The sequence below is a fragment of the Kryptolebias marmoratus genome, linkage group LG17, assembly GCF_001649575.2.
Source record: "Kryptolebias marmoratus isolate JLee-2015 linkage group LG17, ASM164957v2, whole genome shotgun sequence".
Lineage (NCBI taxonomy): Eukaryota > Metazoa > Chordata > Actinopteri > Cyprinodontiformes > Rivulidae > Kryptolebias > Kryptolebias marmoratus.
In genome coordinates this window covers 12,553,686-12,580,860 of record NC_051446.1, presented here as the reverse complement: position 1 = coordinate 12,580,860, position 27,175 = coordinate 12,553,686, and the positions used below count along the sequence as shown (strand labels likewise).

General features: G+C 41.5%; 1 protein-coding gene across 1 annotated transcript; it reads right to left on the bottom strand.

Annotated features, from left to right (window-relative positions):
• Positions 1 to 279: 279 nt before the first annotated feature.
• Positions 280 to 26,401, bottom strand: baiap2l1a (BAR/IMD domain containing adaptor protein 2 like 1a). Its single transcript, XM_017418313.3, has 14 exons — positions 26,020 to 26,401; positions 25,905 to 25,908; positions 24,589 to 24,675; positions 14,657 to 14,718; positions 12,998 to 13,069; positions 12,755 to 12,889; positions 9,429 to 9,581; positions 9,203 to 9,346; positions 7,750 to 7,882; positions 7,341 to 7,554; positions 4,445 to 4,504; positions 4,186 to 4,357; positions 1,256 to 1,296; positions 280 to 1,168 (listed from the first exon to the last, which is right to left on the bottom strand). The coding sequence occupies exons 1-14, from the start codon at positions 26,068 to 26,070 to the stop codon at positions 1,096 to 1,098; spliced, it is 1,401 nt and encodes a 466-aa protein (XP_017273802.1). The 5' UTR covers positions 26,071 to 26,401; the 3' UTR covers positions 280 to 1,095.
• Positions 26,402 to 27,175: the final 774 nt, after the last annotated feature.

The following is a 27,175-nucleotide window of genomic DNA, read 5'->3' as shown; positions in this document are numbered from 1 at the left end:
TTTAAAACTGCACTCAAAAGACAAACTGACTTTTTTCCCCCCTGAACGAGACGCTCTCCCTTCATTCTCACCACCTCTGTCAATCCCAGGGTGTCTTAAAAAGACAAAAGTTTGTTGTAAAAAAAAAAAACAGAAATAAGGTCTTCTGGCAAGTCAGGAAGGCAGCCCGAGAGCTGGTCTGTTTCATCAAATCCACCTGCATCTCTTTTACAGAATCCGAAACGGACAAATAACTCCAAAATAAAAGATGAAGGCCTTACTTTTTTTATTTACATACACCTTCAGCTGATAATCAGGGGCCATGGCCGTTTTTTTTTTTTGCTCCTTTTATCAAACTGAACCACTGAAGGTATTCTATAAATACACTAAACAAAATTTCCCCAGAAAACAGATTATAAAGCATGTGTTTTAATATCTGTCTGGTGTTAAGGCCTTTAAATAATTATGACTGTCTTTAAGTGTTTTTTAGTCTTACTGTCCGTTATCATCAACGACATGGGCTTTTACTTTTTAAACACACTTTTGGAGAACTGCTACGTCAAAGTGTTTGGAGACATTTAAAGTAAAAAGTTTAAATATTTGCATTTGAAAAAAAACCCAAATCTTATTTTCAATCCAAGATATGTAGTCGGCAATAACCGGTTTTAATGGGGTAGTTTGAACAGGTTTAACAGCTGAATTCCTCTCTGTGCGAGTCAGGAAGTCAGGAAATGCTGCTTCTTCTTCCTTTAACTCCATTTCATGTGGTGATTTTACTGCGACGTAGCCGCGACTGACAGCTTGATCACATCACAATATTGATTAGGGAAAAAAAAAAGCTTAAACTTTCGTTTTGGAGCATGACCCAAACTGAAGCTTTTCCTTCCTCTCCACATGGTGACCGGGTGTCTTTTGTGACTGATCCAAAACAAGCACAGTCATTTAAAAAAAATAAGAAAAGAGTGGGTTCCTTTAATAAAGCAGTGTGGTGTTGAGAGGGCATGCAGGCCAATGAGATGCAAGTTGGGGAGATGTTCGGCGTGTTGCACAGGTCCTACGTTGCACGATTCCTCTTAAGGCATAGCAGCGACGAAAGAAAACTCCCCGAGGTCCGACTTAGATGACCGGCGCTGATCGGTCGTTTGTGACGGTCGGCCTCAGCTTGACTGTGGCGAACGGATTACCGCCTCTGCAGGAAGAAGACGGAGAGGAACTCACGTGTCGGACAGGAGCACACATTTAAAGGCACCGTTGTGTCATACGTCGCACCACTCACCCTAAAAAAGGAGCCTTTGCTGTCCCGTTGACTAAAGCCACCTGCCAAACAAGAGGAAAGGAAAATGCTCTTAATGGTGCAGTGAACTAACTTCATACCAAAGAGAAACGTGAGCTTCTTTTCAGTAGGTAACACCGGAGTCGCCGGACTAGTTTGAAAACATTTATAATTATAAATGCTCCAACACATCTGCCTCGTTGACAAGCTAAAGAGGAGAAAACATTGATTAAACACCTCATCTTTGTGACCTGAGGGGCCCATACAAGACAGCAAAGATCCTCATATTTGGATATTTGTGTCAGTTTGTATGCATGCTGTCTTTTTAGGTTAAATTAAGATTATATGTCAAGTTTTTTTTCTGCATGTGTGACAAAGGATCATAAACAATTGTTTTAAATGATCACAATAAACCCTGTCTCCTTGGGCGCAGAAAAACAAGGGAACGAGAGATGACTCGAGACTTTTCCACTTTACTGCCTCTGAAGACAGCATTTCTGGCGTGTGTTAGCCCACTCCTCCACTAGAGAGCAGCCGACATCCAGATGTTCCCGGACATGAAGCTGCACGCCAGCTCTGACACAATCATGTCCGCATCGCAGACGCAACGCGTGACAAGATGAGCCGCAGATCTAAAGCAAAGGGAGATTTTAATCTAATCTTGAGTTTATTTAATCTTTATAAAAGCACCTAATAACTCAACTGAGAGTAATTGTTTGATTCATCCCCAATTAGAGGACATTTATCCAGAATACTCAAACTAAATTACCAAAAAATGGGCATGAATTAGGTTTAGTTAGAACATTCGGCCATAAAAAACACATTTGAGATATTGTATGTTGAACTGCAGATGTAGGAAGAGCAAAAACAGAAATTGAACAACTTTGAACTGTTCTTTCTCTTTTCCTTAATTTAGACAATTAAGGCTAGTGTTGTTCAAACATAGCAAACACTCTGATGGCATCACTTTAACTTTATATTTTATATATCTGCAAAAGAACTGTTTTAACTAAACAAAACTTCCTGAAACCACATGTTAGTCATCAAGTATCACAATTAAGAGGTTACAAGCGACTTAAAGTTACTTCTTTCATCATTGTTTTAGTCTATGTTCATTTTCAAGAAGCCAAAGTAAAAAAATATGTATATTTCAGCTTGTAATGGTAAAAGCATCCAAATAACTGTGAAAACCTCAACTTTTTTTAATCCAGGCCTATCAATTAATTACACAGGAAATCCAAACTAATTGCATTTCCAGGCCTTGCAGATTTAATACCGTTAAACTGAGCTGGATATGAATTAGCTGTATAATTATCTTCAGCTACACGACCGCAGAGATCAGGAGCATCGGTGACAAAGAGAGGAAATGTTTTTATCCTTTCTGATAATAAAACACCTCTTTTAATAGAAAGAAGAGGACTCTGAATCTGACGTCTCTTTTCGCTCCACAGTCATAACAACAAACAGGGTAAAGTCAGTCCCTTGTCTTGGTGAAGGTGGAAAATCTCTCTTCATTATGTTTTCCTCTGCGGTTTATTTCCCGGAGAAGCCCTGATGCAGCAGAGTACAAAGCAGAAAGTACAGCGCATGCAGAGGAGCAGAGGAAGGTGAAGCGCGACAGATGATTCATCAGCCTTCGTGGAGGCATCTATAAAGTGAGGCGATGCCTCCACCCTCTGTAACTTTGGACTTATTATCCTCTAGCTGACCCATTTTCAATCAGACTGAACAAAAAATTAAGACGTTTAAGTCTGAGCTCTCCTTCTCTCCTGATGCTGTGTTTGTGCCCAGATCAGATAAAACAGCAACGAGGCTATCTGAAAGGCTCACGCGTTCTCAAAAGGAAATAACGAACCGCTTAAGGAGTGCCGTGCTTTAAGGGCGTGGAGGCCTGACAATGCGCCGAGGCGCTCTTGATAAGACTTAATTAGTCAGTCTGAAAGTTCAACCTGTGTGATGGCATTTTGTGGCGTGGGCGTGCTCGCGTGTGACGACTCGGCTCGGGCACACGGCCGATCAGGAAACACCTTTTTTTTTTTTCTTCTTTTTTTAGTCGAGAGCATAAAAATGTGAAAAGCTGCAACTTTTCTTGCTTAACTGTAATCTGATGTTGCTGGGTCACATTTTTATTCACTTATTTAACTAGGCGAGTCCCACTGAGATCACTCTTTTTCAAGGGATTGAAGGCAGCCTAATGTGCATGTTTTTAGACTGTGGGAGGAAACCGGAGAACCCAGAGAAACCCCACGCAAACACAAGGAGAACAACAGGTCCAACCCGGGGCTTGAACCCAGGACGTTCTTGCTGTGAGGCTGTCGCAACCAGAGAGAAAGTGCTAAAAACATGTCCAGAATTGCTCCATAAACACAGCTTTTATAGAAACGAAAGTGTGACATCTGCGTTTAAACCATAACAGAGAGCACTCGCACTCCTGGTTCCAGTCCAATAAAGTGTAACGAGTCAATATTTTCATCTGATACATATGTGTTTCATCCTAAACGTTTAAATCAAATACTTGGAGATTTTAAAGAAATTCGCAGCATTGCAGTTCATTTAGTGTTAATCGAGTTTTTGAGCTGACTAAGCCCTTTGCAGGCTGATAATCACAGTTCAGCAGAGGAGGCCATGTGTGAGATAAGGGGGTCACGGTTGGATCCGAAGTATCGGACGAAGAGGAACACAATAAAACCGACTCAAGGCGGCAGATGATCGAATGACTGTTTGGTTCTCTTTTTCCTGTGCTTTCTCTAACTTTGGCTGCAAACACATCATTAATGATTCCTGTAAAATAGAAAAGACGGCTTAAAACCAAGTCTGACCATGAAAAAAAAGAAAGCTTTTGTGATTACTCAAGTGGCTGAAAACATGTTTAAAAATATTTTCAACGCGCAACAGTGATTCAGAGCCTGTCTAAGGAGCTCTGCGGTGCTGACCGTGTTCTGTGATGAAGGTGTTGAGGGGACCACTGGGCCAGACGGCGAGCGGTCGCTGTAGTCTGCTGGTGGAAGCAGTACGGGCTCGTAAGCGTCCTCCTCCTCCTCCTCTTCCTCCTCCTCCTGCAGGCTGGCCACACTCAGGCTCCTCACCGGCGTGCTCATGTTGCTGCTGAGACGTAGGACATGCGCGTAAAGCCTCGGCAGCTGCGAATCAGCGTTCTGATGGACGGCCTGGTGTGTCGCAACGTTTTCTCACCTATTAGAGATCGCCTGCTCGGTGTGAGGTCTGCAGTAGGACGAAGGGAACCAACCGCGCCTGAAAACAGAGAGGCACGACATCAGAGACGTCAAACAAGATTTTAAATAGAACCCTTTGAGGCTTAGCATTCCTCGAAGTAACGCGTATCGCCCGAGTTTTAAACAAAGATCATCTTATGCTGAGAAATTACAAACCTGCAGTCATTTGGGTGCAATCTGGAGAACATCAGCTGCAATCTCAAGCGATATCGTAACATCTCGTGCGATGTGTTAGCACTCGGGGTATGTGTCATGAATGACTCTCAGCTACTACCAGACCAAATTTTAGCTCAATATCTGTACATGTGACTGAATTATAGTCTTGTCTTTGTTTTTTAAGGTCAGCTGGTTGAAACAATCATCTTAAAATGGGTTAATCAGTTGCATTAAAATCTGTCCAATTCATGAGATATTTTGCTAACAGACAGACAGTGTCGACTCCGCTGGTTAATGCCAAACTTGTGCGATCAGTCAGCTCTTGAAGCACGCGTTGGGGAATAACTCTAAGCTACTACCACGCCACATTTTAGCTCAATATCTGTAAAGTTAACCGAGTTGCAGCCATTTTTGTGTCGGCCGAGGTTAGTTGGCTGTGGCGGCCATCTTAAATCGGGCTGACTTTTAAAGTTAATCAGGTGTGGATGTGTATCCAGTTGTTACTTTCTGAGAGATTCATCAAAATATGTCAAGCGGTTCATGAGATATTTTGCTAACACACAGGCAAACTTTTATGGTAACAACAGAAGCGAGTTTATATAAAAAGTAAACATTAAAAAAAGTGACTGATATGAGTTCAAATGCTCCAGTAAATAAAACTGAATTAATTTCTTCTGTGATGGACGATGCCTGGTTACTAGGACTGGTACTGTGCTGATAATAAAATGTCTAAAAGTCTTTTCTATCAGTACAAAACACCTCTTTTCAAAAACATTTCACAGACTTCAGGCACCTGCTTCTCAACTGTTTGTGCACTTATGTGGAAGAAAATCTCTGCCGAACGCAAAACCCCTTCAACAAGACGCACACCTAAGAGACAAAACAGAGAAATTTTGATCACCAAGTCACGTATGGAGAAAAACGATGGCTTATCAGGCTGGTGGATTTGTTGCTAGGAAACAGAAAGTGCTGTGATTTATCCCAACATGTCCTCTTGAAAAAAAAAACTCCACTGTCTGCATTAGCACGAGTAAAAAAAAAACAAAACACACAAAGAGCAACCTAATGGCACTTAAAAGCTTTTGTTCGTTCCTTTAAAAAAAGTAAAAAACAAAAAAAAGGCAAACACGTCGCGATCTGGGTCCAAATTGATATGAAGGGGATTTGAAGATGATTTTCTTCCACAACTTTAAGGACTGCTTTGCTGCTGCGACACATGCGAACATGCTGAGTCATACGTAAACGTTCCCGAAGGTAACACGACGAGCGGCGGCAAAAATAAGCGGTGAAGTGTTTATACTGGGGGAAATCGAGCAAAGAGAGATCCAAATTAGCACTCCTTTATATTGGAAGGGTTGTTAAATCACTGCTGACATGTAGAAATCTGATTTTTCTCTCTCACGTTGCCTGACAAATTCATTCCTCTCACTCATATTCCGGCATCGGTGGGGAGGAAAAAAAAGAATCTATTGACTACAGAGTGACAATTAAAGCACTGCCTGTCTCCTGTTTGTGTTGTTTTAGGCTCCATGCATTAGCCCGGCAAGACATTAAAAATAACAAGGAAACTAGTACTGCCACCTGAGCTATGTGAACAACGCCTCTCTGTCGATGCTGCCGCACACTTCTTGGAATGAACGTACATTCCCCCCGCCCCACACACACACACGTTGGGTGTGTCAACATGTGAGCTTTTGGATGGTGGAAGGTTTGGAATGAACTATTCTTGGTTTTTTAGCTTCGGTTAAGTCCCAAATTTAGCCAGACAGAATCACAACCTGCCTTTTTAGATCCCTTGGATCGCGGAGCGGCCACTCTGAGCGCAGGCTGGACAGATAACTTTGAGTCTTACAACTTCCTTTAGGATCAGACACTACCTGCTCGTGAGACATTTGCAACCACGAGCAGGAATTTATGCTCGATCTTACCAACAAAGTTGCTCTGGTTATCCATATTTCTGGAATGTTTCACTGAATACACACAACGTGCCTGAACCCAATTTTATTTTACTTACTGCAGTCATTTGTGTGTTTAGACCATTGTTATGGTTACACAACCTGTCCCAAGCTCTGCTCCTATAAATAGCCCACATTCTATCGTAAAATATCATGAGACGGATTTAGAATTCAAACCTTCCAACAATGATTGGAGTAATTTAAACCTGAACAAGCAACACAGCCACAAACCATGATCCTCCCACCACAGTTGGCTTCATTCCTTCAGATTTTGGTTTTGTCTCCATTTGAACATGCCAACAATGTTAAATACCGTTTTAATAAAATATGCATATGAAATAAAACTGTGTGACATTTATTTAGTCAAGCTGTTGGTTAAAAAATGGTTTTACAAAACTGTGTATTTTGTTGGTAAAATTCTTTACTATTATAACTATTTTTTTTAAAGACAAAACTTTGCAATTAGGTATTTTTGATGTATAGCTGGAGTAATGTTTGTAGTTTAGTTTAAAAAAAACTACAAAAAGATCAATAAACTATACATGTTGATAAAGAAAAAACCTGATTTCACTAAAAATACGCATTTTGTTTTTAAAAATCTAAATAAAACCAGCTTTTTTGGGATAAAACTACTGTAGTCAAAAAAAGGGTCAAAACAGACACTAATGCAGTTATTTTGTTAGATGTATTAAATACAAAAAAAGATGATGAATGAAGTAAAACAAGCCAGATCTAAACACTCACTGCTGTGTTTTCTCCAGCTCTCCGTACAGCCACCCGTCCTTCGCCTCCTGGATGAGCAGGGTGATGATGTCGCCATCGTCGAAGCTAAGCAGCGTGAGGTTGTTGCCCGCCGTGTGTGGGAAGATGGTCTTGACCCGGATCTTCTTGCTCACGTTGAGACCAGATGACTGCGACGTGGACCTGGACAAACTGTCCTCTCCAACACTGCCCTGATCTGGAAGACAAATGGGTTTACCAAACAGAGAATGGTACGTAATTATATAATTTACCTGTAAAAAAGATAAACAGTTTGCCCTTTAAAGACACTTGAAGGTACCTTTCGAACTAATAACAGGTAACGACTGCCGGCTCACTCAGATTTGCTGAATAACGGCTGAGTGAAGCACCTCACTAAAGAGGTGGGGAGTACCTGTGTGGCGGTCTGAGGAGGAGGTCAGTGGAAATCTGGGCTCGGGGTTAAACATGTTGACCAGTGGACTGATCTGAGCCTTCTGCGGAGGCGCTGGAGGCGGCATCATCGTTCCCATGTTGTTCTGAGGAAGCTGCAGAAAGCAGTAGATGCACATTTTATCAAATGTTTTTATTTTGGACAAACAGATGCAAGAGCCAAGCCCTTATTAGAGAAATGATTTAATACAGAAAAAGGAAACTTCCTCCCACACATAAAAGTGGACTTTCATACTGGGATAACAACAGGATGCACAGAATTTTTAATGACTGATAGCTAATGATTTCCTACATTTCTTATGGAGTTTTTACAACCATACATAAAATTCTGTTTGGTACAGCAGATGCAGTATAATCACTACAAGTGACAAGAGTCAAGATAAAACCTACAGGAATCATCTTTGTTGTACAATACATACAGGTTGCAGAACAATATATGCTCCAATCTAGACAACGTCTTTATCAGGGAAGGCCTTGTACATTTCAGCAAAACAATGTTAAACCTCAGACTGAATCATTACAGCAGCATGGCATCGTAGGAGAAGAATCCAGGTGCTGAACTGACCTGCCTGCAGTCCAGACCTCTCATCAATTTAAAACATTCGATGCACCATAAAACAAAAAAATCTGCTGAACAGCTAGAATCCTCCATCAGATCAGAATGGGACAACATTTCCCTCCAAAAGCTCCTAGATGGTTACAGACTGATGTTAAAAGAAGAGAGGATGCTTCACAGAGGTAAATATGGACCTGTCCCAACATCAAATTCATGCATCCACCCATTTTATTTACATGCTTTTCCATGCAGGGTTGAGGGGAGCTTTAATTGTGAATAAAATATAAACTTACAAAATTTACAAATCATTACGTTCTGTTTTTTATTCAAATTATACACAACTTTGTCGAAATTGGGGTTGTGGTTATCCACAATTAAGTATAACTTCTTGGTACAATATATAAAAAAATAGCTTTAAGCCTCTGTTAAATAAAGCCAGAGAACATGCTGAACAACAAAACCTCCTGTCATTCCTTTCCTAGGTCACACGTATTGTTTTACTGTTTGGGGAATACAAATCTAATGTTTCCAGAAGGAATGCATATCGCCTGCTGCTTTGCATGCCAAAATTTCCAACAAAAAGGTTGTGCAATCTGTTTGTGCTTGTTGTATGCGGTAGAGACTCTTCTCAGCTTCTATGACTCCAAATTTGAGCTCAATACCTGTGAAAATGACAAGTTCTGGCAGCCATCTTGAACTGGGTGGACTCCCAAAGATAGTCACTTATAGGCGTGTATTCAGCGATTACTTTCTGAGAGTTTCATTCAAATCTGTCCAGTGGTTTGTGTGATATTTTGCAAACAAACAGCCATGATTGCCGGTCTTTCATGGCAGCAGACGATAATTAACACCGGCTCACCTTGCTGTAGTGTTCAGCCGACTGGTATTGCTCCGGGATGGTGGACAGACCTTCTATCAAACTCGCCACCGAGTCCGGCACATTGTTGATGTCGCTGCATTTCTCCTGCCAGGTGGGCAGCCTTGAGCTCAGGATGTCTTTGGCCTGGGGGGCGCGAAGCACGGGAGAATCAGAGAGACGCTCTGTAACGTGGCTGCGGGGGATGTTTGCCTCTGTCCTTGCTTACTTTTTCATGGAAGTTGCTAAGCTGGTAGGAGAACATGCAGTGTTTGTCTGCCAGAAAGCAGAAGCGTCTCTTCTCTTCCAGGAAGGCCTCTCTGCAGCCGTCTGCGATAAACTTCTGCATGTCCATCTGTCGGCTCGAGATGGTCTCCATATACTGCGGACAGGGAAGGAGGACGACGGCAAACAGATCAACGCCAGAAACATATGTGGTGGATTACGTTGTCACGCATTTACGCGGCTTTCTGCTGATGCACACAACGTGAATTAAATCTGAATCACAGTGATTGTACTCTGACAAGAGCAAGGTAATTTAATCTGTTCATCATTCAGATCACATCTGAAAATAGTGCTTTTCTTCTTTGCCTAAATGCTGCAATTACTTTATCTTTTTACTTTTACTATTTTGAGTTAAACTGATTTGCTTTGATTGCTTTCATATTTTTTTACCATGTAAGAATATTTTTTTCTGTAACTATTCAGTTAATTAATAATCGTCTAAAGTCAAGCTGGTTGTAGACAGCTGTTTAAGTCCTAACTACTTCACAAATTGTTGTTTACATGATTTTACTGTCAGCCAATGACTTAAAGCTCCACTCTTATCAGCCTCAATAAAAAAGGTACTTGATCTTTGATTTTATTGGTCTGAACTGCAATACACTTGCAGTTTGTTATTGTCTCATTTTCAGTTGTTTTAACTCCCTGAGAGTCATGAGGGGGGCAAAAAAACAAAACAAAAAAAAACAAAACTGGCACCTTTTTGAGGAAAAGCTAATTATGTCTAAATGAGGAAATCGAGCCACTGATGAGCTTTGTGACCGAAGTCGCTACGCGTCATGAGAAGTTTGCCTGCGTCCGCCGCTAATCCTGGATCAATCTCTGTTCGGTGGAAAAGCAAATCAGTGAGCGGAAAGGCACACCTTCCCCGCTGAGAATTGATTTTAATGGAGCAGATGGACCTGTGGGCCCGACATAAACAGCACCGAACACACCGAAAAAAATAAATTAAAAAATACTTCCCAACCTTTCCTCCATCCTCCCCCTTACTGCCCCTCGTCTGCTCAATTTTCCCCGGGTTGCTATGGTAACAGAAAAGCAGCTGGTCTCTGAGCGCTCGGTGAAAGACCCTCACCAGCCGGCTGGTCTCATTTTCTCAGATGCAGAATCGAGACGCTTTATTTCCCCACTTTCACCACAAACAATGACCCAAACTGGAGGAGGAGACGGAGAGGCTTATTATCGGCGGTTTGCTCAAACCCCGCTCACAATTATTAGAAAGCAGCTTGTAGTCCACTGGTGTCATTTTTTTTTTTTTTTTAAATCAGACAACGAAGAAAAGTCTGAGAAAGGTAGGGCTCTGGTTACAGAAACAGAATCAGGTCATAAAGCTCCACCTGAGATAAGACGGCTTTATTGTAAAAGTGTTTTTGTGAGGTACCTTTACACTGCAAGAACAAACAAAAAAAACACATTTTTGACAAGAATGTCTAGACACCTGAATCCCTTTGAAAACCAAAGAAACACTTCTTGCCCTTTCGGTTAAAGGATTTGTGCAATTCTCTCTAAACAAGCTGCGCTTACCCATCATTCATCACAGCACAGTGGGGCTGTGAAAACAGTCAATAAATTAAAAGACAGGAGGCTCTCCAGCCCTTCCTTTTTCTCACAACGCTGATCCATGAAGCAAATCCTCGTTCCAAGATGAAAACACCATAAAGACGTGCAGCGTTAGGAAACATATACCTTAACCGACACAGGAAGGACCACTGAACACAAACGCAGCCAAGCGTGGCCATGCTAACACACACTGGGAAAGCTTCAAAGTTGGGTTTGTGCACTTTAGCTCTCTGAGAAGTGACGCAGATATGTTAGCAATGTGATTCCTGGAGTTAGGTCTTATGAGAGCAGATTTCTGATCGGCTACATCTGCTTGTAAAAATATTATGCATGACAGCTGTTTGACAAACTACTGCAGAAACATCCCACAAGCCGAAGCACGATTTTGTGAGCTATAATCGATAAATTAATGTGAAAAGTTTGGAAAATTATAAACAGGCCAGTTTTAAAGGTTGTTAGCTTACAATCCTGTTGCAAAAGCATTTCTAACCCATCAAAAGTTCATCCAGCCTGTGTTTTTTTTCCTGTATCTGGGGTTTAAATGAAGAACAAAGTGAAGGGTGTTATATTTATTCAAAAGAGAAATTTACTTCAGTGGTGGACGTTTTAGGATCAACCACTGAGAGAAATTCCAACCGGACAGTAATAAGACCCCAAAGATTGGGGTCAGGACCATCTCTTTCATTCCTGAAAGAGTCTTCCGAACGTCTCGACACGTTTGCACGGGTTCTCAATTTCCTCGTTGAATCGTGGAGGTCGCTGTCATGAGAGCTGCAGTTGTCTTGAACCAGTCTCAAGCAGGCAACAAAATACTGCGCACAGCCTAGAATACAATTTTGGAAGGTGAGCATGCAAAAAATAATCCGCCGTGTGGCTCGTTGGTCGCAGACACTCATGATTCAGTGAGAAAATTTGCATATTTTCTCATAATTTTGAGACACCACCTAGTCTCCAACAGTTGCAGCCCAGTGAGATACTAACCCAAGGCTATGACCATTCTCAAACTGAAAACTACCACTTTCAGTACTTTTGCCCCGTCCTTCTAAACACAAAGTCAACATCAGAGAGCGACCTAAAGAAAGAAAACCAACAGGTGTATTATATGATAAATAAAGTAATTTCTGAAGAGTTAAAGTTAATCCAGGTTCCTGAAAATGAAAAGCAAATTTACTTTTCTTAAAAATGTTGGCTAAAACCAATACATACTGACTTCTAAGAGGACTGAACTGTTCACTTGCTGGCTTTCATGCCCTTTTTTATGTTAATTATAATGAATTTCAGTAGAAAACAGACTGCAACCACACAAAATAACCTATTCTATAATGGTGGTAAGGTATTCAATGAAAACGGACAACTTTATTTGCAGAATATCTCAGAATTATTGGTTTCATCCCCTTTGAGGGAAAAGAACTGAATGAACTTGAAGGGTTTCCAAAAGTCTGTCATCAATGATGTTCTTATGTAATAATAAAACAACTTGGAATGCAAACTTGGAATTTAAGGCCCACGAGGTATCTTCATAAAAAACACTACCTGCACATGTCCTACTATGAATTTGTGCGTGATTATCACGGGAAACATCTTGTCCTCAAACTACTCGCCTGTCATGTTTGTTTCACAGGTGCCAAAGAGCAAGCAGTCAAGAATGCCGTGTTTCCAAAATATTTATGGTGCTCACGAGAGACGCAGAAGTCGGTTTGGTTTCAGTCTCACCTCGTTCTCCTTGGTTTCATACTTGGACGAGTGCTTCGCCTGGCTTTTCCTCCGGATTTTCTTCAGGTCCGCGTGGGAGCGCTCCAGCGAGTCCTGCTTCAGTTTGTGCTCCGTTTGGTAACGCTTGAAGGTGGCCTGCAGACGAACGGTTGACCCCAAAGACACAGGAGGGGGACAAAGCAGAACGGCGGGTTGAGAAATCAACATTCACCGGAGGCGAGGCGCTGAAATGGCGACACTTACGGTCATGTACTTCACATCCATTTCTGTCTTCTTCTCCAGCTCGACAATAACCTCTTTGTGAAATCTCTTCAACTACAAGAGAAAAAGATGCAACATATGTTCATTAAAATCCAAGTAATCTTTCATAACAATGTAGATGTGTTTAAACAGATGGCTAAAAGAAAATGAAGTGGTCCGATAAAATCTTCACTCATGGGTTTCTGAGAGGATGAAATTCCACCAACCATCAGAAGAGGTTAAAGTTTCCAACCATACAAGCCTCAAGCTTTTTCCAAACCTTCTTACATACGACTGGGAGTTATGAGCTGCTCCCACAGTTCAAATAATGACATCTGAATTGATTTTGTCACAAGCTATCTGAAGCATTTCACCTTGAAGCAGAATGACAGCATGAGGATGGAATTTTTTTTCCACTAATGATAAACCTTTTAGTGAAACTAAGACAAAAGGAATCGACTCAAAGGGTTGAAGAGTTTACACGTCATGGATGAACGGTGCAACAAATGGTCAATCGCAGGGCGACAAAGATGCATAAATTTACAGAAGCAGCAGCTTTTAGAGATCAGTGGTATACCTTCGATATTATTTGCTTTCATTTGATTCAGCAGAACAGATATTAAACCACAAGTTTTAGTTCTGATGAATAAATGCACTTATTTCAGACTGACCAGATTCGAAGAACCTCAACACGTTACACTCCGGTGTCACCCAACAGAATTTCAGCTAGAAACTGAAAATAAATCGGTTGTGTAAAATAGATTCGTGTTCACTCAGATTACCATGACATTATCATTTGTGATAAACCCACATTTTTCTCACTTTTTCTTCCCTTTTTCTTCTGTCATCACAACATCTCTGACAGCCGTCTGATTGGCCAAATATATTATTAACATATAAAAAGCAATGATTTATGGCAGTCCAAGCACTTCTTTGCAATACTGATATTATAAACATTGATGTTGCGATAGTGAGGGATTTTGAGCCCCGTACACAAAAAGGAACGTTCCCACAGCTCTTTATACCTCTTCGTTTCTGTAACCTCACATGACTCATTTTTAAGATAAAATTCAAAGTTGTGTCTATGAGCAGGCCTGTCTATGCTGGCATTTCTACAATCCATCAACGAAGCAGTAGCGTGATTCCCAAATGGCACAACACGTGTTGATGGTGAATCCTGCGACATTTGGGAAAATAAAATGAGAAGTAAACTAAGCAATACGTCCTTGTTTTTGTAATTTCTCTCCAACACTTCCTATGCTCTCATTCCAAACATGTAGTGGTGTTTTTTAGTTTAGTTTTGGCTAATGTGTAGTTTTCATTTAACAAAATATAACAATAATTGCTTAACCTAAATAAAAGTATATTTAACAACCCTTAAAATAACATAACATATTTTATATATATATATATATATATATATATATATATATATATATATATAGAGAGAGAGAGAGAGAGAGAAAAGCCTTCTCCTTTAAAAAAACCTATATTGTGGGCTACAATAGGCTTTTAGTAGCTGCATCTACATTTTCCTACTTTGTAACTGATTAAGTATTACCAGACATAAGGTAAGCGGCCAATTAATCAGTATATTTTTAGTATATAGGCATATGTTTGGTGAATTACTGAAAAAAAGAGTCAAACTTATACTTTACTTACATTCTCCTCCAGCTCACTGTGGACCTTCCGATGCACTTCTGCAATCTCCATCAAAACAACACCTACAAGAGAGCAGTAACAACTTTAAGTGTATTGGAAATATTTGGAAGAATGTGTTGCTTTTTTTAATTATCTTTAAAAAGATCAAAATGTGGAGCTGAGTTGGTATTTTCCCCTTGGCTTTGAGAGGCGTTTTCCTCCCTTTTACGGCGCTTTAAACCCAGCTAAGCTAACCTGCCACTGGTTGTAGTTTCTGCAAAAAATTAAATCAGTGTTTTACAAAAAAGGTTAACCTCTTTCTTACGTAAGGCAGACGACAGCAAGGCATTTTAAAAACCTGAAAGCACAGGTCTAACGAGAGTAAAAACGTGCAGGGGTGTAAATCATCAGGCGAGAGCCATGAGCCATGAGAAATGAACGCTTTCCAAAATTCCTGTGTAACCTGTTTCGCCGTCAGGCCTTGTGTTCATTTTTCCAGTCCATACTTTCGAGATGACTTATCTTCTTTCAATATTTAGGCAGCTGGCGATATGTAACCTCTATGAAACGTTCTAGCACGGTGCAGTCTGATGCAGAACAGTCTCCATTCACAGACAGAGCAGCGTTTGACTTGAAACAATGACACAGGGTCATACTGTAAACAGAGTGGACAGTCGTAGCTAAGCAGTTTATAGCGCTATCTCCATCACAATGGGGTGAAATCTAGACTTAAGGTTTACTACAGGACAAAATGTTCCTGCAAAAACACATTCAGCTCTTTTTTACTAAACATATCTGCCCATGTGACAGTGTCTGTGATGAGCGGGGGGAAAAAGGTTAGAGTGATATGGGTTTCAGCACTTTCAGAAAACGTAAATGGGGGGGGAGAAAACAGGTGTGAGTTTTGGGTCAGCACACCCCAAACTCGACCTGACACCTGACTCGGAGTGTAATGACCCACTGACACGGAGCGGTATCTCCGTAGTACAACAGGGAGCACCCAGCTATAACAACATTGCCCTCTGAAGGTCACCAGAATGCACTGGTAAATGCTGCCTTTGTGTTTGAATGAGAGGGAGGCAGTGGACACAGAGCTGTTTGCACAGCCTCAGCAACCAACAGCTCGGGTTGGAAGAGGGAGGGGGGTTCAAAGGGGCCATTGTACACCTGATGGTTTCACCTTTGGGGGGAACAAGGTGTGAAAACCTACTTGAGGGAGGGTAAAGGCTACAGAAACTCATCACAAGGTGCAAGAAACTGTGAACAAATAAAGGTGTCATAGAGATGTGAAGAACTGGATTTTTCTCTTAAAAGAAGCGATGTGCCACTCGTTTTTTAATAAACGCTACATACACTTCAACACCTCAGACCAACAAAGGAATGCTTCTTCTTTAGCTTATCTCTTATCTCAGCCTGCTCAGGCTGGTGATTTGTTCTCTTCAGAGGGTTTTAAGTACCAAGACGATCTAGTTTCACTTCAGTGATTTCAAAATCAAGTCACGCTCACATGTATTTTTTTTTTGTTGTTGTTGTTAAACACGTTGATACAAGTCAGAAATAAAATCCTTGTGGAAAATTTCACCATCCGTGAATCGCCGTTTGGCCCAAGATAGAGCATTATAACTTTCCGCACCACCCATCCTGCTTGCCTCAAACTCCCACTGGACTAAGATTATAAATGTTTCATATATTTAGATTTGACCTTTTCAAACACCCAACCCTTCCTGCTAGTGTAAGTGTACAGCTTGACATATAAAGATAATCGTAATTAGCATATAAAAGACACTTTAAGCAAACCATAATTACTGGTCGCTAATGCCATGTCTGTGTTTGTCTGTTAGCAAAATATCTCAAAGCACGGGACTGATTTTAATAAAACTCTCAGAAAGTTATCACTGGATGTACATCTACAATTGATTAACTATAGCTAATCAAACTTAACAGTCCAAAATTGACTATAACTCAATCAATTTTACAGATACTGAGCTAAAATTTGGTGCGGCAGTAGCTGAGAGTCTTCTCCATCACATATTCAAAAGAGCTAAACGTTGCATCACATCTTTGCTCAAAACTTTGGGATTAATGATTACCTTGAGTTATCATTGGATGGACATCTACAACTGATTGACTTTGGGAGTCACTTCAATTCAATATGGTTGCTACAGCTAATTGACCTTAGCCAAAAGATAAATGTGTATAATTTAGTCAAAATGGCTCATATTAAGCTAAAGTTTGATGTAGTTTCAACAGATCATACAAGATCTCACAATGTCGCATCAGATCGCACACAATTCCGTGTTAAAAGCTTGACACAACTTTATCATTTCTCAACTTAAGACGATCTTAGTTTAAAAACTCTGGCATGAATGGTGGCAGGTGATGTGCAGTCCTTCCTTCCTTGGCCTTTAATTGATGCCAGTTTCCCTGGCAGACAGTTAAAAAGAGACAAGGCTGTATTCACACCTGATAGTCCGGTACACTTGGTTTGACTGGAGACCAAAATGTCAACATTTGTTCCATTTTCAGCTGCTGTGGTTCTCATTCTCACTGCACCGAGTCAATCAAGCCAAACCCTTTGAGCACACTGTTTCCCCTCATCCTCACCTGTGGTGGCGCTGCATCAAGAACTATTGAAGGAAACGACATGAAAACCTTAAAAGAAACCGAGCACAACTTCCTTCTTCTGGAAAAGTGAACAAAAATGGAGTGGTGTCAAATTTGAGTGGTTTTAGGATTTCTACGTCTGACCACGAGTCATCTTTCCCTCTAGTGGTAGAAACATGTGTTTGTTTTGGTTGTATTTACCCAGAAGGCCATGTGCTGTAGTCCGCCTCCTGCTTTTGGAGTGGTCTCCAGTCCACTTGTGTTCACATATGCATTCGAACCCCGCCAGAGTTCACTTCAAATGAACCGAGACCGAGGTTTTTAGGAGGACCAGAGTTTGCTTTTTTGGTCCGCATCAGAGTTCGATTGTGCGTTCACATCTCTTCAAACGAAACAGACTTTCTAGGCAAACGAACTGGAGTTTGATTAAAGTGGACTAAACAAGGCTGGTGTGAATGCAACCTAAGGGTATCTAACTTTGGATTTGAAAAAGGTGGTACTGTTAAAATTAATAACTTATATGTTCTCCGTGGTTCTAGATCCATCTTTATCCTTCACAGGACAAAGAGGAACGCCTTTAACATTCTGAACAGGTGATGTGTTTTATGAGATGGAAACGCCTTGTGCCAACAACACAAATCCCACCTATTTATATTTGATAAGGAAAAACGGGAACAGTGGTGATGTTGCTAGCTGACCTGTTGGCGCAAGCACAGGCTTAATGTGTCACCTTTTCTTCCTGCCTCTGTTTGTCTGGTAAATACAGCCTTCACAGTCATATAGCCATCAACTTGGCCATAGTTATTGGTCATCATCTTGGAACTCGGTTTACTCATCGAGCATGTTTGCCATTGTCTCATTCATGAGTCAAGATCAAATAAAATCTCAATTATCTTCATGCTAGTCACAGGCCATAGGTCAGCTCCTCCTTCCATGAATTTATAATATAGTCACTGATCAATGTTGAATCTGCTGCAAGAACAACACATGACATACCGACTGTTTATCACCTTCTGGACTTCCTTATGACAGAAAGACAGCTAAAAAAAGATCAGCTATCTCAAAAACAGATAGCAGCTCCATGTGCCGTCTATTTTAAGGCAAACAACTTCATCTCAACTGTAATATAATATCAATGCTCTCTTAGTCCTTATTTCCAGGAACTTAAAATGGTAATGGAAAAATAATCTTATTTAATGGTCAATACACTGGTCATAATATGAATAAAATCCGCTGATAAAGTTCACAAGCAAGACAATTTGAATCAACCAATCATCTGAGAAAATAAAAAATTTAAAAAAAGGGGGCTGACACGATCAGATGAATCGAGCTGAATCCCATGGAACCAGTGAAAACGAGCCACCGGTTTTGATTGTTACACATGTAGAAACCAGTCCATTTGAAATATTGGTCTAAGTTTCTTGTGCTCAGGCGTTCAGCCTGGTAAGATTGATTATCTTAAGAGTCCAGCTGCCGGCGACGAGCGTGCTTTGTCAAAACGTGTCCTCAGAATTTTAATTGTCACAAAAACATGTAAACAAATCAAGTTACTGTGTTAATAAAGTGGCAATTCGCAACAAAAGGTCTTTTCAGTAATCCACATTGTTGAAATTTGGTTGAAATTTGTGACTAATTATTTATGCGCAGCTCTCTGAAAGTTCACTTGACCTTCACTCTTTCAATGATTGACAACGATCTGAAATATTTCCCCACTTGTGACAAATCGTCCTCATGTTGGAAGATTGCACTTCAAAGTGTTTGGAAACGGCTCAAACCCTTTTCAGACCAATCCCAGGAGCATCCGCTAACTTCTCTAAGACCACTGCTGTTGTCTTACACCCCTGACATTGTGTTAACACACGCCTGACTCCTCTGCACTCGGACCATATTACGCTTCGATATTTAAAACCGTAGAAGTGAAACGTGGCACACTTTGAATCTGTACATTGCACCAAATACCCAAACAAACACAAGATTTGGTAGTTCCACATTGAAGAAATTCAAATTATGCAACAGGCAGCAGTCAGAAAGTTGGTCTAAACGAGCTTTGAGGTTTACAGGAGTGAGGTTTAGACAGAATTCAGATCATGCAAACAATCCCCTCCATTAAAAAACTGGCTGAAATCCACTCTAGCCGCTGACTGATGATTTGTGGCGACGTCCAAACGCTTTTGGCACGTCGTGTGCTCCGGTGTTCTGGTTTACTGAGTTTTAAGGGGCTTTCAGGTTTCTTTAGAGTTCTTTGTGTGGGAACTTCCTGCGTACTGAAGCAGAATCAAGGTTTCAAGTCGAGGATCATGAGAGCAAGTGGAGTGTGACGAGAGCGGTCACAAGTCACCGAACGCTACATCGAGCAAACAAAACATCCTTCTTGCTGTACCTCATGTGCCTATTTGAGACAGTTTCTTCACCGACAACTGGAAATTGAAACTGTGACTTCTACGTACATTTAAGCGTCATAAACCTTCACTGACTGATCAAAGTCCTCAGCAACTTCCTGTTTATTATTAGCAGTAAAACAGATCTAAATCTGAACGTTACCAACTTTCAGAGCTTGAAATTAGGACGCTGGCAGGACAGAGACGTCCAGCTGGGGGTGTGGGGGGGGGGGNGGGGGGGTGTCTCAATCAGTGGTTCCCAAAGGTGGGGTCGGGTCTCCGCTGTGGGTCACAAAACACCGGGTTGGGGGTCCTGAGATGTTCTCCAGAGATCAAATAAAAATTTAAAAAGTAAATCCTAGTCATATATTTTTACCCTATAATTGCTGCAAGAGTCAACAACAATAGTCATAAATGGGGGGGTGAACAAATGCAGTGTAACGACTTTAATCCATTTGTGTTGTCGTTATGCACTTATTTATTTACTTTTTAAGAATGTTTGAGTAGATCAACCAATGGCGTTTGAGGGTCAGAAGCTAAAACATTTGGAAACCCCTGGTTTAGATAATGTACAGAACTGAGTGTGACATCATCAAGGAAAACCAGCGACTTTGACCATTTACCAGACAAACATATACAGACCCGTTTATTAAAACTTAGATAAATAAACATTCAGTTTAGTCAGATCTGCATTTTGGTGTGATAAGTTAAGGTTATTAGATTAAGATTACAAGTTGTATTATTGGCTAGACAACAATGTACTATTTACTCAACATTTGAGGTAATAAGTACGATAATAAGCAGGTGTTTAACGTCCAGGGTGCGTTGGAGAAAACCTCCCCTCTGTCTTTAGCGTCCAAAACCTCACATAACAAAAAGGGTTGATGAAGACACAAAGCATCATTGATTTTATAAAGAAGATGGCTTTTTAGTTTTAAATAAAGGAATGATTCACGATTTTAAGAGACAGCTGGTAACCCGACCTATACCCCTTACTTCCAAGGCAAGATGACGCAACCAGCTTTCAAAAACGACGCACAAAAAAAAGGATTAATGTTCACTTCAGCCACCAGAGAGGAAAGTTATCGTTTTAAACTCCGATAAACCTCAGAGATAAGAACTAGGGTTCATTGGTTTCTGTGACAGTGTCCTACATTTGGCAGAAATGGGAAAAGCCTCCAGAAGCAGAGTCTGCATCGGGGTGATGAGGAGAGTGGGAAAAGTCGTGTGACCTTTGACCCTTCTCCTTAGCCTCTCCTTCTATGGTTCAAGTCAAGTAGTGACTCTTTTTTTGAGCTCTTCCTTCTTTTTTCCAGGAAAGATAAAACTGCTCATTACATGCTGAGAGAGATAACTGCGTATAGAAATTAAAGCAGGCACAGAGTGTTTGTAATCACCACATCAATCAGCGTTTCGAAGAAACCGCGGCCTCTTCAAAGCCAAAATCACTTCGAAAAAGCTACCAGCGGGGAAACTCAGCCGTTTCTCCACTCTCTGAAGGAGGAGAGATGATCTCAGGCTGACAGGAGCTTTCTTTCCTTGGTTTTAAGATGACAGTGCGCTTCAGTTTTTCAAATCGTTTCAGCTAAGGGCTGACAAACAGGGTAAGGAAAAGGTGGAAGGGGGGGTGGAGTTCAAGGTATTCATTCTCTGCAAAGGTTTTCAGGCCTTGGGTAGCTGTTGCAGAGTGGAAAAACAACTCCGTATGGAGCCTTGTTATTGGTTTACTTGGAGAAAAATAGAAACGTCTGGTAAATTTTAGAGTGTGGGGAAAATACAGGGTTGTTGGAGGCAAATTGCAAACAAGGCATTCGAGGGAGTCGCAGGATTTCTGAACATATCTGAAAGATTTACGCAACTCATTTTGCCAATGCCTGGAACCCTTCTCGATTTGAAAGAAAGCGTGAGACAAGGGAGACGAATTCGGGAGGTTTTGGAAATCGACGAAACCAAACTGCGACCGACCGGAGAAAAGCTGCGGATTTGCCTCGCAGTTTTGTGTCCGAACTTAGTCGCACAGCCCAGTGAGAAATGGGCTTTGAGAGACGATTAACAGATGACAGCCACACAAAAGCTGAGTGAGACTATTAGAAGAAAAATCCTCTGAATTTATGAACTTGAGCAAATTAGCGATTCAGCTTTCTGTTTTGTGAGCTTAGAGCAAAAGAGAGCAAATATATCAGGGCTCTGATGTGCAAACCTGCACTCGTTTTTCCTTTCATGCGAACTGGCTAAAAGCATTTCCTTGTTGCAGGTGCGCTCTCGGTCGTGGCTGCAGTGTGACAAAAGCTAAATGCCTCCGCGAGGTTTCAGCTATTAGCCTGCCTGCCGAGCTTTGTGACGCAAGCTCTTTTTGCACCACGCCACCCCGGAGAAAAGGAAAGAAAAACAGCTTTACGGCAGGGAGCTACGGGGATACACCCGGTCTGTCAAACCTGGAGGAACTAAATTCTGCTCAATTGTGTGACTAAATTAAGCCGTCTGGTTTCCATCAATGAACTGGTTGGTTAAAGAGTCACTTGGTGAACTCGCAAAGCTGCAGCAGAGTCGGCGTTCCCCTGCTTTTTACAGACTTCAGAGGAAAACAAAGGAACAGACTGGATCTGCGGGATAGTCTGTTCGGTGCGTTTGCTGTCTTGCTGTCATCTATTCCAGGCAAAAAAAAAGGAAATTACAACGGAGAGAGACATTTGAGACTATCTGAGGGCCATTCAAATTGTGAAAGTTTCTTTTATGGTTAGTGTCATGAAAACGATGCAATATCCTGCCTCTTTAAATAAAAAATTCCTGCACAGAACAGAAGGTCAAGCTTGGCTATAATAGTTAAAACTAGCAATCAGTGAAGGAAAACGTGACACCTGCTACACTGAATGCCAAAGTTATGAACAAAGAGCTTATGTAATCTCAAAGTATGTGATGGTGACGACTCTCAGCTATTACCACACCAAATCTTAGCTTAATATCTGTTAAATCGGCTGAGTTTTCGCCAATCTCATGTTTTCTACGTTTGATTAGCTGTGGCGGCCAACTTGAATCGGATTGGCTCCAATAGTTAATCGGTTGTAGACGTACACCAAGTGATCACTTTCTGAGAGTTTCACTCAAATCTGTCGGGAGGTTCATGAGATATTTTGCTAACAGACAAACACACATAAATGACATTATCGCCCGCCTCTCATTAAGGAAAACGGCCCAGTTTGGTATATGAAATACCCATAACATTTGAACACACAAGCTGGAGGAAGTAAATGCGCATAAACGTCTTGACTGCCAGAGAAGGAGGTGTCACAGTTTTTAGATGCACCTTGATCACACAACAAAAAGTCAAAGACACACAAATCTCACTTAACTTTTAGCGTTGGGCCTCCTGATTTTAAGTGGGTTTTGTTTGAAATTATTAATTCTGCTTGCAGCAAAGCAAAGGCAGCACAGAAAGCAGAGAAACGCAGCTATTGTTGGCTGCCGGGTGTGGCTAAACAAACCCCGTTGACATTCTGTAGGAGCACGCTACCCAAGGTGTGTTTCATGCCGCACGGTTTGTGGCGAGACGGATTTCCTTTCCAGAAGCATAAATGAGGATCAGAAGAGCTTTTTAAAAACATAAAATAATAATAAAAAAATTAAATCAAAGGAGTCCATTTTGATATGTTTTGGAAAACTGAGCTGTAAAATCTGAAAAACAAAACAAAACATGGGAATGCTTTAATGTGAGCTTTTTGGCTTTTCGCTGCCCTGTTTACATTTTCCCCAAAATGTAAATCACATCCCTCACTAACAGCTGCTCATTTTGTCCGGTTGTAAATGCAAAAATAAGATAACAGTGTTCACATTTTTTTTTTATGTGGTTTAAACAGCAAGCTCAAAATAGTGTTGCTTCAACACAGAGCTGGCACAAACCCCGATTTAAACGTCCTGAAAGCACCGCGATGAAACGTAATTGCCCGCAGTTTCTGATCACAGGGAGACAACTGGGCCAGCGCTACATTTTATCACAGATAGAGGGACTCGAGATGACTCGAAAAAAATAACAACCAACAACCTGTTCAGTGAATGGGCAGAATCAGAGACGAGACAGCTGAAGCTCTTCAATCAGAGCCAGAGATCGGAGAGAACAGAAGATGATAATGATTTTCTGCTCCTGCTCCGCCTCAAAGGGTTCAATTGTTACATTTTGCAGATGTTTGCGCGAAAGACTCGCTTTCGCAAGCCAAAATTGGCCACCAAGAGAAATATTTTGCATTAATTTTTTCTGTTTTGGGGAAGTAATCTGCGTTGGGGAGCTTTAGAGCATTTTGTTTCAGGTTTACACGTTTGATATGTAACGATCTGAAACGCGGACGAGTGCCCAAGGCTCCACCCAGCAAACGCAGGCGTCGAATCAACGCTTCACGGAACGCGACTCCGGTCTGTTTTGTTGACACGTTGAATTGGCGGCAGACGTAGTCATGCTGTGCTGGTGTGTGAAAAGAAATCTGCAAGGAGTCATTTTAGCATCTTCACCGCAAGTAGTCAAAACGAAAAATTGGGAACTCTTCAGGTACTAACACACCACATTTTAGCTCAATGTCTGGAGAAAAAAACTAGTTATGGCCATTTTTATGTCGGCTAAGGTCAGCAGGCTGTGGTGGCCATCTTGAAATGAGTTGGCTTCAAAAGTTTATCAGTTGTAGATGTACACCCAGAAACATTATTGGCCGTCTTCTGGCAGAGGGTCTTTTTTGCAATCATTAAAAAAGAAAACGTGGCTTTACTTTTCAGACCAGGAGGCCTCACTTATCCTTTATCGGTCTATATCTGTACACATCCATTTATATACACATATGAGCATGGGGCTTGTTAATAATGGCATTTTACACAATGTCTGACAGTCTCCCAGCATTTGGACAATAATACCAGGCGGACCCAGCCACCCCGCCCTCCTCCTTGTTGTATTTTAAAGAGTCCAGGAAACTGGACTCGTATGAAACTCACCCAGCTCTCTGGAGACCGGAGACACAATCGCGTTCTCTCCTATCTTCGACACGGCGTCAAAGTAGGTTTTCCCGGCAAGAGTCATCGCTGCAAAAAGGCAAAGAGACAGATGTCACCCAAAGGGGGGAGGGGGGAGAGCATTAACGCCACATTTTTATTCATCACTTTCTTTTTTGAGCCGTTGAAACGTCTCAGATTCATTTTCTTTTATTTATTTGCAAAAAGAAAAAGGAGGACTCGCTGTGAATAATAAAACTGCCATTTCAGAGGGAGGAGGAGGAGAGGAATCCAAAGTGCTTCTGCTGCTCTAAAAATATCACCACGTGAGGAGAACAATAAAAACCTCTCAATCTTTGACTTGACCCAAGCTGCCTCCAAAGAGCAAAGTCCCACATGCTCCCTGAAAAAGTCTCAACAATCAAGCCCCTGCTCCCACACCCCTGGCCTCCTCTGCTCCCCCAGCAACTCCCTCAACAAGCAGGACAATGAAGGCATGACTTCATGGGGACGGGAAAAAGAAACTCAGAGAGGGAAACCTTTCGATGGCCTCCTCTGATTCCCTTTCTCTCTTTCTCCCAGCTCAGGCTGACAGACAAACACCCTTACCCCCCCCCCGAAGGCGTGACTCTGCCTGAGTCACAACCGTGACGACTCCGGCCACGCTCTGAGTTCTGAGTTCCTCCCCACGAACGAGCCAGAGAGATAAAACTTATCTCTCCCCGCGAGAAGCAGCTCTATAAACTCGATTAGATTAACTGCAGGGATGAGTAAAGAAGAAGAAAAAAAAATCACCCAACCATATACAAATTAATGATCTAATCTCTCCTAAGTGTGTTGATAAGAGAAGGCAGGTTGGTTAAAGCACTGGTTCCCAAAGCTGGAAGGGAGGGGGGTCACAAAACACACTGGGGCTCTTGAGATGATCTCCAAGACTTCAGTTAAAATGAAAAATGAACCCAAGTTGGATGTTTCGTTGTAACTGAGAAATAATAGGAGTCAAGGATGAATAAAAACACTGTTGTTAGGGCCGTTTGTGTGTCATTAGGGGGGGTCTTTCACTGTTATTTTCTAGGTGAATAGCTGAAATGTTTGGGACCCACTGGATTAAAGCAGGTGCCATCACGTGAAAAGCAACAATAGCCCAGTGGTGAGCTGTGATTTGAGAGTTTCAATCATTAGACCATAGTGGGACCTGATTTATTTCTTATTGCAAACAAGATTTTCCTGCCACCCCTAATAAAGCTAGCTGGATGGATTTTCAAAATAAAAGCTAATAGTTGTGTTTGCAGGCGAATAGTTTGACTTTTTAAACTCACTTGACTGTAATAAATCATCACCCTCTGGAGTTTAATTTAAAGACAGGTCATACTCTCAGCAGCAGGTATTTATTGTTACTTATTTGAAAGGTTTTTGGATGTAGGCGCCACTCACCTTGAATGTACTTTCGGTCAGCTTGCTCACACCGTCGGGAGTTCGAGCCATGGCGACAGGTGTTTTGTTTTATTTTTTCTGCTCGGGACCAAAAACAAAACAAACCGAGAAAACTGGAAGCCCACCAGGTGTTTGTTAGTCCAGGTGTCCTCTTTACTCCCAAGTATAAAAATCCCAGAGTGGGGCTGCGCCTCCTTGACTCAGAGCAGAGAGACGCTCGGCAGCAGCAGCCGGTGGCGGCGGACTGACTCACTGACTCACAGACTCACTGACTGACTGACTGGGACTCCGACAGAGAGAGACAGACTCCCTCCCTCCGCCGGAGTTCAGGGTCGCGCGAGCGTGAGCGCGCGTGCGCGGATGGAACGGGTTGGAGGTGGGAGCGGTGACGTCACGACAGGTGTGACACTTGATTAAAGTTGTCCTCAGCAGGTGGACCCGAGAGCCTCTGCGGCGACTCTTGGGAAAACGAGAAACTTATGACGCATTATCGACAAAACTGAGGTGTAGCGCGCTCAGAGGCCAACAGAGGGCGCTGCTCGACAACAAGCCACACTGTCGGCGCTGCAGCTTTTTATGGCACAAAAAAATAGATTTAGCTGCTATATCAAACATGCATTTTTCATATTCACTTATTTTTTCTTTTTCAACTTTCTTTTAAAAACATGTCGCCTGTTTTCATTCCTCATGCATACTGTAAAAGATAAATGGAAGTGCATTAAAAAAAATCCTCTTTTTATGCGATCCCAACTCAAAGTTTTGATTTAGCACTTTAAAGATATGAGATGCTATCTCTAAATATTCGTGAAATACTACCTCATTAAGAGTTTGCATTTCATTTTTCTGACTTTGAATCTCAAAATGATGAATTAATGACTCATAATTACAAGACGCTAACTCACAATTTTGTAAAAGTATCCAATATTTATGAAATGCTATGAGATTTTAAGTCTTAATTATGGAATATTAAGTCATATTTATGAGGTGCTGTCATAATTATGAAATAGTAAGATATAAATATGAGGTGTTAAAACTTAATTGCAGGATGGTAAGTCATATTTATGAGGTCCTACACTTTGTTACCTAATAAGTCTATTTCGGCTCGTCTGCAGGTAACGAGCTCTAAAGGTTCTGTTCCGCTGGCGGCAAAACAAGG